The sequence below is a fragment of the Lentinula edodes genome (assembly GCF_021015755.1).
Source record: "Lentinula edodes strain Le(Bin) 0899 ss11 chromosome Unknown C8R40scaffold_8, whole genome shotgun sequence".
In the NCBI taxonomy this organism is placed as follows: Eukaryota; Fungi; Basidiomycota; class Agaricomycetes; order Agaricales; family Omphalotaceae; genus Lentinula; species Lentinula edodes.
The window spans coordinates 516,821-526,477 of NW_025764314.1; the positions used below are offsets into that span (position 1 = coordinate 516,821).

The window sequence follows — 9,657 nt, forward strand, 5'->3', positions numbered from 1 at the left end:
AGTAAAGGCAGGTCGAGGAGGAAGACCTGCCATTTGGTCGTGAGAAGAATGAATAAAGAATGAATTTCAATCAAGTCCAAGCTGTTCATTTTTCATCTATCATGACCCCTACCTTTTATCCTCTTGCATCTCTTTCTCAGATAGAAAAAACTCCCTCACGAGCAGATGGTATCCCAGAAGATTTGGAGGAAGATTTGAGAGCTTATGGCTGCAAATTGATTCATGAAGCTGGTATCTTGTTGAAACAGTGAGCGTTGTACAATACCTATAGGAATAAAAACAACTCTTTCTCAAATGAATTCTCGGGAACAGGAAACAAGTCGCGGTGGCAACAGCTCAAATCCTCTTCCAACGATTTTGGTATGTTTCCTCCATGAAAACATTTGGAATCGGGGTACGGCTTCCATTCTCATCCTTTACCTTGTCAATTTCAGCCTCCTTGACACAGATTTGACTATCAACATATACACATATTCTCATTACTAAAATTCGCCTCGGCGCCGTCAGGACGTTGGGATGGGCGCCCTCTATCTAGCTTCCAAACTGGAAGAATGCCCTCTCAGAACCCGAGACCTCATCAATGTATACGACTTGCTACAACAACGTGCAGCTCATTCTATCAGCTCTAAAAATGGCACCGACAACTCGGAATTCAGATACGCACCCATGTCATATTTTGGGAATACTTTTTATGACATCAAGGATGCTATCGTGGTGCATGAGATGCAGCTTTTGAAAAGACTGGGGTTCAATGTACAGGTGGTGCTTCCGTACGGGACATTGATTAACTATCTCCGCTTGCTTGGTCTTATGTCCAGAAACGATGCCTGTACTCGTGCTTGGGGATACTTGAACGATGCGTAAGGCCATTCTTAATCTCGTTATTAGAATTTCCCCTGACAATTAGCAGGCTTCAAACCCCTGTATATGCACTCTACCAAGTTCCAACGATCGTCTGCGCCGCGATATACCTTTCTACGCGTCACTTGCAAATAGCGTTACCATCACAGTCTCCACATTGTTGGTGGCATTTATTTGATGCTGATTGGGAGGATGTATGGACCGTCTGTGGATATGTCATGAGGTTGTACCGGGAACAAAGTGATGATGAAAAAGTACGGGTAGTAGCTATGATCAGCAAGAAGGGGGTGAGGAATTGGTTAGAAAAGCACGCATTGGATACAACGAGTGGACAGCAATTATAGAAATTCTGAAGATATCCCCAGCTGAACCTATTCACAGTATGTACAATGGATAACTTGTATTCAAACTACGGCATGGAGTGCCCACTACAAGAAGTACATTTCACGAGCTGCATGCTGGTTGATCTGCTTGTAGCATTTTTGCCAGAGAGCCAAATCAAACGTTTGTTGTCCGGAAACATTACTCGCCGTGTCTGACTCAGCCAGCTTCAGCCCTGAGTCGTCGCACAAGTAGATGGGACCCCGCGCGCACACCAGCTGTGGACAAGCATGAAAAATATCAGATCGTTTGTCATGCTCAAGGGGGGGAAGGGGGACACAAAGGTAATGATCGAAAGACATACATCAGCATCTGCCGTATGAAAGAAAGTGGAAAGAAAGATAGTTAGCGCAAGAGCAATGGAAAGAACGGATAAGTCGCACAATAGACCGGAGCAGGAATAGATACGCTTCTCGTAGCTTTAGCGTAAACGTGGCACAGCGTGAAAGCAATGTCTTGGATCCTTCGGCAGTTACAAGAAAAATCAGCATTACAGCGCTCATAATAGATACCGAACATACTCCTGTAGGTTCCCGCCGTAAACCTCGTCCACCATGATGGTATAGTGCGCCGAGCGAGAGGCTTATAGACGTTTCGAGTCAGCTAAGCCACAAACATTACATGAGCACAGCTCACTTCCTTGGATAGCACCATGACTCTGCAAGTAGAAGTCGTCCGTCACGGGATTAGAAAAATCATCGATGTTATTGACAAAACCAGCGATACAGTTGCCTCTCCCGTCATTTGCTTCACTTGATTAAGGTCAGTCAGAGGGAATGTCATCCATAAGAAATACTCACGTTCCGGATTCAGGATAGAAAGTTATATGGTGCCTGCAAAATGAGGAGTTAAATTCGGGAAGAAAATTCTCCAGTAGTAGAGAACCTACCGTTTTCCAACAATGATGTATGTCAGCTTAGGCATTTCACGGTTGACACCCTTTTCCCGCATCACAACCCTAACACCCTCTGTAATAATGAATACATTAAACAGCTACACGGATGAACACGAGCAACTAACCTCGAATAGCAGATATTTCACTTCCACTGATTGACTCAAATTCACCTTCGGAAACACCATCTCTGAAGAATACAATTCGTTCTGGTAGCGCATTGAGCTGTGCAAAATTCTTAATTGAATCTGTCACCATTTCCTGGAGATCTTGGATGAACTCTTGACGAGGGTTTTGTACCCGGGTGAATGCCATATATCGTGACGCATAGGCATCATGAGAGGCAACGAGAGAGGCGACTGAGGGCTTTTGAACGCCGGGTCCTGGATGAGATACATCTGCACCTGCCCAACGTAAGTCTTGATTAGCCAAGAATGCGAGGAGTAATATATAATATATGAACTGTTACCCATCACAATCGTCATCTTTTTCTGAAGAGAGGTCATCGCCGGTGAATTGACTAGAGAATTGTATCCCCCAAGACGTGCATTAAGTCTTAAAAGGCAAGTTAATCGCAAGTTTGAAGCGGTATAGTCCAGATTATAGTTCTAAACCTACTTGACAGCGACATTCCCCCAATACTGTAGGTTTGCATTCTTGATTTTTTCGTCTTGAAGGCATTGGGTAAGAATTCCTGATACATTGTGTGTATGATTAGAAGACGGCAAGCGTACTAATGAATAGTGATAATGACTTCCTACCTGTTCTAACATCAGACCAATGCTTGACTTTCCGCCACAACTCTTGCGCCATTTTAGGTAGAATGACGATAATCAAAGGCTTCGGATTTGGCAACCTCGATGCTTTGATTTTTTCCACTGTGGCCGGATTGATATTTTTCCAGGCTGATTTGAGGGCAAATTCGGCATCGTCAAGGATCTGGATATGCATGCCATCGAGAAAGTAAACAAAACCTCGAACTTGTGCGTTCCACTGCAACATGACTTACTCGTTCCGGAGCATGATCAGGACCATTTTTGGTAAACACCGGGGGTGTCATCTCTGAGAAAATAAAGAGTCAAAAGCTAGAGAATAGTCTCATAAATTCGACATACCCATTCCTAATGAAAAAGACAACGGGATATATATATGAGTGTGATGTAGTTGAGCATGAACTAATATCCTCACCGAGATCGTTGCAGCATCTTGTCATGTCGGACATAAGGTTTCTAACACCATGACCATTCACCGTTCGCGAAAACGTTATGATACCCCAACAGAGAAGGGAGGCTGGTCTAGCAAATTTTTGTTTCGCAACGTTCCAACTACCGTTACGTGGATCCTGGCCAGGGTTAGTGGGCGCATATATCTTCGCAGATTAGTAACTTACAACACTTGAGTGGTTGCCGAAAATGACCTTGGGTAAAGCGAGTAGTTCTCCACGAATTCGTATAGGCTGCGTGCCCACTTCCATGCTCGCTTCCTTCATAAATTCAGAATCCAGATACCCATTTATCTTCAATTCAATATAAATACGTTATGCATTTGTTAGTCTGAAACGTTGACCTACCGGCGAAGGCAGCATACGTTCAGAACCTTTGCCCATAATGGCATCCAGTCTCTTGTCGGGTTTGAGCGTGCTGAAGGTGACCGCGTTCTTTGTGAATCGATCGGGGAGCCTCTGGCGGTAGAATTGACCAGGCTTGACCTGACATATTTCAAGGGGGACGATGACAATTTTTTCTGCGTTCGGTGGAGTTAGACGAACACCAACGATTGATCCATACTTGATCTTGATGTTGGACACCATCTCTATGTACTCCTTTGCAAAAAAGATGTTCAGGTTTTGTTTTGACCCGCTATAAAAGAAGGAGATTTACCCCTACGCTCATATCCTGCCCGTCTTTGGAGAAAACAAAATTCCCTGCATTCGGGACAAGTCCACGAATAGTCTTAGTCCTATTTTTGGAACCTGGGGTGTTTACAGTGACCTTGATGTTGTTCAAGAATTTCTCCAGTTTTCGAAAGTCTACTGTATTTGTTTGAAGATCCAGCTGTCTAACGTCACGATAACCTAGGAATTGCAGAGCTAAATCGATGACAGGTCCACTCTGGTATCTGAGCGAAGAGTTGACAACCCTTGAATGTGTTGATAAGCCAGGAAACTATACTTACACTGCGGCCATCGTCGTATCAATGTTGACCAGCATTTTTCCAATATTCGGTCGTACAGACCTGATACGGGCGAAATTAGGACAAGCGAAGATCCTACTGCAAAAGCAAAATTAACACTTACTGGAAAAATCCTCTCCATAACTCCAGTCCTTCTCCTAGAGTCATTTTATGAACCTCAGTAAAGTATGCTTTCGTATTGTGAGGGTACATTCTATCGATATCACGACAGGTCATATTTTTTTTACTTCAAATTAACAAGTCAAAATGCGGAAAGAGATGGCTTACTGGTTAGGTGCCTGTCGTATGAGTAATTGCAGAAGATTTGTGGCTGTCATGCTTTTGGAGTTCGGACGACCACCCTGGAGAACAACAGCAAGATCCCTGACAAGTGAGCATTAGTGGTATACGCTACGCAATTTGTGAAATATGTTCGTTACGAGGGACGAATCGGATCGCTACTAGTGAGCGTCAGCTGCACTGTATAGACGCCACGAGCTCCTGGCTTGGCTTCTCTCCTCGAGTCTGATGAATCGACATTGAACTACGAATTCTGTTTCTGAGTAATGTCCTTTTGAACATCAGCGGAAGTTAGACTCACCGTAGCAGAGCCTCCGCCAGCTAGACTAAGCATATGTGAGCTATACAAGAGGGCATTGCCATCATAGAGCGCGCGAGGACTAAATATTATCGGGGCGACGGTACCCTGCAGCTTCTTTATGATCAACTGACGGTCCTCAAACCTTTTCCTCTCTGGTCGGATGACTATGAATTTTCAGCATGGTAGTCGGGGAGAAACGAAACTAAGTCCACCCAACTAACTGAATATCCGTGGCATTAGTCATAGAGATACTGAAAGCTTGAAACGAATGAGAGACGCACTATCATATAAGTAGTATTCTTTTGATGGGAGCCTGTGGATTACACAAATACATCTTAGGTTAGGAAAGAATCGGATAAACATGACGACCTACTTGGTAATCTCGAAACAGTTAGTGTTTACAACTACCGGGGTACGTTGGGTGCGGTTCAGTACGCTGGGCAGAAAGCCACCACTGGCACCCCCGGGCCCGCTCCGATACGATCCTCGACCGCCGTCTCCGCCACCTCGGCCTCGGCCTCGATCTCTACTACCAGTCCAGCCACTGTCCTGAGCTCGACCTTGATACATTGGTGAAGACAGGTGGTTCTGGGAACAGAGGGAAACGAAGTAGCTTAGATTTTTATAGTTGTTCCCTTTTCACTCCTTTTCAATGTGACTCAACCAGCGCCCTTAGACCCCTCGAAGATCAGGATTGAGAGATTCATTGCTGTGATACGAAGTCGACTGTGATGGAAATGTGATATATGGGTCAAGGTAAGCGTCACAGAAGACTTTCCTTATCATAATTGGGCATGAAGGGCGTTTATAAGGTGCGAACTTACAATTTCGGAACAGCTTCAGAAGCAATTAATTGGGTCATGGACACAAAAAATAGTAAGATGCTATATTCACAAGGGTAAGGAAAAGACACATAACTTCCATGATCTAATGGAAAAGAGAACCCACACTCAGCATGCATGATATCACAACAAATACGTGAGACAACAGCAAGGGAAGGTGCAGGATAACGTCCAACATCATAATGTAGCAGATGTATAGTGGATGATATTCGTAAGAACAAGAACTAAAGTCAAAAGTAGACTTGATATATGGGAGACAGGGAGAAATGAAACGAGCCGTTTAGCAGCAGCCACTCGATTGCTGTTGTTGAACGTTCTGCCCGACGGGGACCGAAGTTGACTTTCCTGCTCCCGGTGCCGTCGGTGTGGACCCCATTCTAGAATCAGTTGTGAGTTACATGTTGGCATGAGGTTCCGGAGCTACATACCGGTCTTTGATCTGCTTTGCCATAGTCAAAAAGGCTTGTTCGACGTTGGTGGCATTCTTGGCCGATGTCTCCAGGAACGGAATGCTCAATTGATCCGCAAATTCCTAGTTAAATTATGTGAGCGTCGTTCAAAAAACAAGGCGAGAAGACACACCTTAGCAACGCTGTACTCGACAACTTTCTTGCTCGTCAAATCCGATTTGTTTCCCACAAGCAATTTATTGACACCCTCAGAAGCGTAACGGTCAATTTCTTGAAGCCATTGCTTTACATTTGTAAAGGTATCTGTAACGAGATTTAATTGAGCGACCACAGTTGAATGAATTGGCAACAATACCATTGTCGGTGACATCATATACAACGATGATACCGTGGGCACCCCTGTAGTAGGAGGAAGTAATGGTTCGGAATCGCTCTTGACCTGTATGAGGACGCTGTTGGAATAAGAACAGGGAATAGAAACAAAGGAAATACCTGCTGTGTCCCACTAAAAACCAAAACGAGGAAAGTGTGTCAGCAGGGCTGGAATTTACTCGTCGGAGTTGTAGAAAGTGGCTCCTTCCAAGTAGCATCATCCTCTTGAATCTTTCGACCAAGAACCCTTTGTACAGCATACCAGAACGTGGTTCTGTGCCACATAACCAAGAAAACAAGGCAGTATGATTGCCCACTCACAATCTGCAGCTTCACTGTCTTTCCTTCGAGCTCAATCGTACGAATCTTGAAATCAACACCAATAGTACTAATGTAGCTTTCTGTGTATGTGTCGTCTGCGAAACGCAGGAGCAAGCAGGACTATTGAAAAAGAGAAAGGAGTCAGTCGACGACGGAATGACCTGGGCCCTTGTGAAAGTAAGCACCTTGCCGACACCAGAGTCTCCAATGAGCAGAAGCTTGAAGAGATAGTCGTATTCGCTCGTGTGCATCGTGAGGGAAGAAGTTGTAAGACGACAAAAATGAATTCAAGGTACAGCGGAAGTGGAAAGTGGGAAGAGGCGATACACGCGTAACGGGAAAGGCGACAGCTATCGGTGCTCGCCGGTGCCGAAAGCCGGGCGGGCGCCGGGAAAACTAATATTTAATACAAGACCCTTGTCCACTGCTACATAGCCCCGACTGTAGTTTCCTGAGGAACAGTCCTCGTCCTGACCGGTACTATCGTGACACTGAATTGAGTAGTGGAGCTTCCCAGTCCGGTCGCGGCAGGCTGCATTTCCGCTCGCTGGGCTCCGTCAATTACATATACAGTACGCTTTGACCGGAACATTTACTTTCCTCACAATGAACCTCTCCTTATCGGTTCTCTTTATTCTATGGCAGTCTTCATCATCTCCATCTCTTGCTCAGCAACTAGGATTCAGACTTCTTTTGACACGTACCAAGCGTCCACTCATGAGAGTTGATTCAGCAGATACGTCTTCCGGCCCAGGTGTTAGCGATACGATTCCAATACTGGATAGAAACGACTAGTGCGTCTATCTTCCAACATTCAGAGTTGAGTTTAAATGGTCGACAGCACATATATTGTCAACGTTAGGTATGTATGCTCGAGCGACTGTTACGGAGGCTTAGCATAATCAGTGGGCGCAATTCAAGTGTTGGCGCTCAGAGTTTTCCTCTTACACTGGACACTGGATCGTCAGACTTGGTACGCGTTTCCTTATTTTACCTTTGTAGAAACTCGATCTGTTTCATAGTGGGTCATATCCAACGAATGTGATTCTGCAGACTGTGCCAACGTTGCAAGATATTCTCGAGCGTTCTCATCGAATCTTTCAATATCTCAAACACCTTTCCACATCGATTACATCTCTGGTTCTGTATCTGGCTTGGTAGCCTCGGAAACTGTCTCACTGGGACCGTATCGCCTGCTTTCACAAGTCTTTGGTGAGTTTCATCGGTGCTTTAGTATTCGTGATTGATTTATTCATTCGTCTGTGTCAAGGTCTTGCAAACAGCACCGATAATATCAACTTTTCGAGCGAAGGCAATTCCGGTATCTTGGGTCTGGCATTTCCATCTGAGGCGTCTATGTCAGGAATGACTGTGTTGCAAAGCATATTCGGTGGTCTGGCCGACCCGTATTTCACAATCACCCTTGGTTCAAAACTCAACGTCAACTCTCCTTCGTCGTTCACTCTCGGGCAATTAGACAGATCTTACGCCACCGACTTCTCTGCCTTTTTCTCTATCCCAGTATCAAAAGCAGGCGCAAACGATTACACATATTGGAAAATTCCACTTCTCTATTTAACGATCAATTCTACAAGATTATCGCTGTCACCTTCCTCTATACAAGGCATTCAAGGATCCCAAATTGCTGTTCTCGATACTGGCACGACTTTAGCTTTGGGCCCGACTCGTGATGTTCAAGCATTCTGGTCAAGTGTAGGCTCTGCAGCGAGGAACGATCCCATCACTGGAACATGGCAAGTCAGATGCGAGAAGGCTTTGATAGTTGGTTTTGTATTTGGACAAGGTAGTTCTTACAAAGAGTTTCTCTTGGATCCGGCGGACATCAGCTGGGAAGAAGAACAATCAAATAACGGCTGGTGCTTAGGTGGGGTTCAAGCCAACGATGAAGTTTGTATTTCGTTCAATGTCCCTGGCACTAGCTCTTCTTACTCTGATGTTCCATTCTAGGTCGACTCAGGCGACTGGCTACTTGGGGATGTATTTCTTCGTGTAAACACAATCTGCTATTGCGATATCACCTCTGACAACCTTTCTTAGAATGTTTACTCGCTCTATCATGCTGCTAACTCCTCGAGCGGACCTTGGATTGGTCTCATCAGTACTACCAACAGGGAAAATGCGTTGACAGCGTTCCGACAGAATCGTGGACCAGATTCAAACAGTTTGTCTTCGCCAGTCATACAGATTTCAAGCGTTGTCGCTTCAGGAATTCGATACAAGCTCTTGTACGGGATCTCCACGTTATGTGGATTCATTGGTGGTGCAGTGCTTGTGACTCTTTTTCGAGCTCGTCATAGATTATCAGCTGCGTTTGGTAAACGAAAACAGAAATGATTATATGGACGTGTTGTAGTACATACTGTAATGTAAGTCAAATATGGTGGATATCAACAGGAATTCCTTCTAGGCACGATGTCGCAAACTCGTCTGGGAGTAACCTGTTGCTCTAACAGCAAAACACAGTTGTTAGTTCAACAATAACTCCTTCAATTTGTCAAAGAGTTCCCCGACGTGGACCTTCAGGTTCATTGAAAAGTGAGTTACCCTGGGTGAATACGGTGTGCATGTATACATAAATCTTCAAGAAGAGGATCCTCTTTGTTAGGAAACCGTTGAATCCAGAACAAGAATGCCTCGGTGTGCAATCTATGGTCTAAGATGCGTGAGGTTTAGAAGGGGGATTGCCAGGAGTCTGTTTCGGGTTTGTCTGGCGGTCCTACTAGAAACACTGATCCTCACTGATCGCCTTGGCGTCAACTATAGAAGTCATGTCCAGGATCTGTA

At 44.9% G+C, this 9,657-nt stretch overlaps 4 protein-coding genes across 4 annotated transcripts; 2 read left to right on the forward strand and 2 right to left on the reverse strand.

Moving 5' to 3' along the window:
- Positions 1 to 101: 101 nt before the first annotated feature.
- On the forward strand, positions 102 to 1,205 carry C8R40DRAFT_1039504 (cyclin-like protein; the record flags this gene model as incomplete). Its single annotated transcript, XM_046223844.1, has 4 exons — positions 102 to 247; positions 313 to 394; positions 508 to 860; positions 911 to 1,205. The coding sequence occupies 4 exons, from the start codon at positions 102 to 104 to the stop codon at positions 1,203 to 1,205; spliced, it is 876 nt and encodes a 291-aa protein (XP_046089037.1).
- A 382-nt stretch (positions 1,206 to 1,587) lies between these two features.
- On the reverse strand, positions 1,588 to 5,477 carry C8R40DRAFT_1167997 (Piwi domain-containing protein; the record flags this gene model as incomplete). Its single annotated transcript, XM_046231119.1, has 22 exons — positions 1,588 to 1,705; positions 1,764 to 1,824; positions 1,879 to 1,994; positions 2,043 to 2,075; positions 2,132 to 2,210; positions 2,263 to 2,538; positions 2,598 to 2,689; positions 2,753 to 2,828; positions 2,896 to 3,073; positions 3,144 to 3,196; positions 3,250 to 3,255; positions 3,323 to 3,476; positions 3,525 to 3,650; positions 3,705 to 3,956; positions 4,015 to 4,252; positions 4,310 to 4,369; positions 4,431 to 4,520; positions 4,595 to 4,690; positions 4,747 to 4,850; positions 4,908 to 5,071; positions 5,189 to 5,220; positions 5,281 to 5,477. The coding sequence occupies 22 exons, from the start codon at positions 5,475 to 5,477 to the stop codon at positions 1,588 to 1,590; spliced, it is 2,601 nt and encodes an 866-aa protein (XP_046089038.1).
- Positions 5,478 to 5,736: 259 nt separating this feature from the next.
- On the reverse strand, positions 5,737 to 7,182 carry C8R40DRAFT_876750 (GTP-binding protein ypt1). Its single transcript, XM_046236522.1, has 7 exons — positions 7,038 to 7,182; positions 6,853 to 6,972; positions 6,652 to 6,664; positions 6,515 to 6,598; positions 6,332 to 6,462; positions 6,178 to 6,281; positions 5,737 to 6,126 (listed from the first exon to the last, which is right to left on the reverse strand). The coding sequence occupies exons 1-7, from the start codon at positions 7,101 to 7,103 to the stop codon at positions 6,030 to 6,032; spliced, it is 615 nt and encodes a 204-aa protein (XP_046089039.1). The 5' UTR covers positions 7,104 to 7,182; the 3' UTR covers positions 5,737 to 6,029.
- A 538-nt stretch (positions 7,183 to 7,720) lies between these two features.
- C8R40DRAFT_1038950 (aspartic peptidase domain-containing protein) lies at positions 7,721 to 9,207 on the forward strand (the record flags this gene model as incomplete). Its single annotated transcript, XM_046223786.1, has 5 exons — positions 7,721 to 7,825; positions 7,875 to 8,064; positions 8,123 to 8,760; positions 8,821 to 8,862; positions 8,911 to 9,207. 5 exons carry the CDS (start codon positions 7,721 to 7,723, stop codon positions 9,205 to 9,207), a joined length of 1,272 nt encoding a protein of 423 aa, XP_046089040.1.
- Between the last annotated feature and the right edge of the window lie 450 nt (positions 9,208 to 9,657).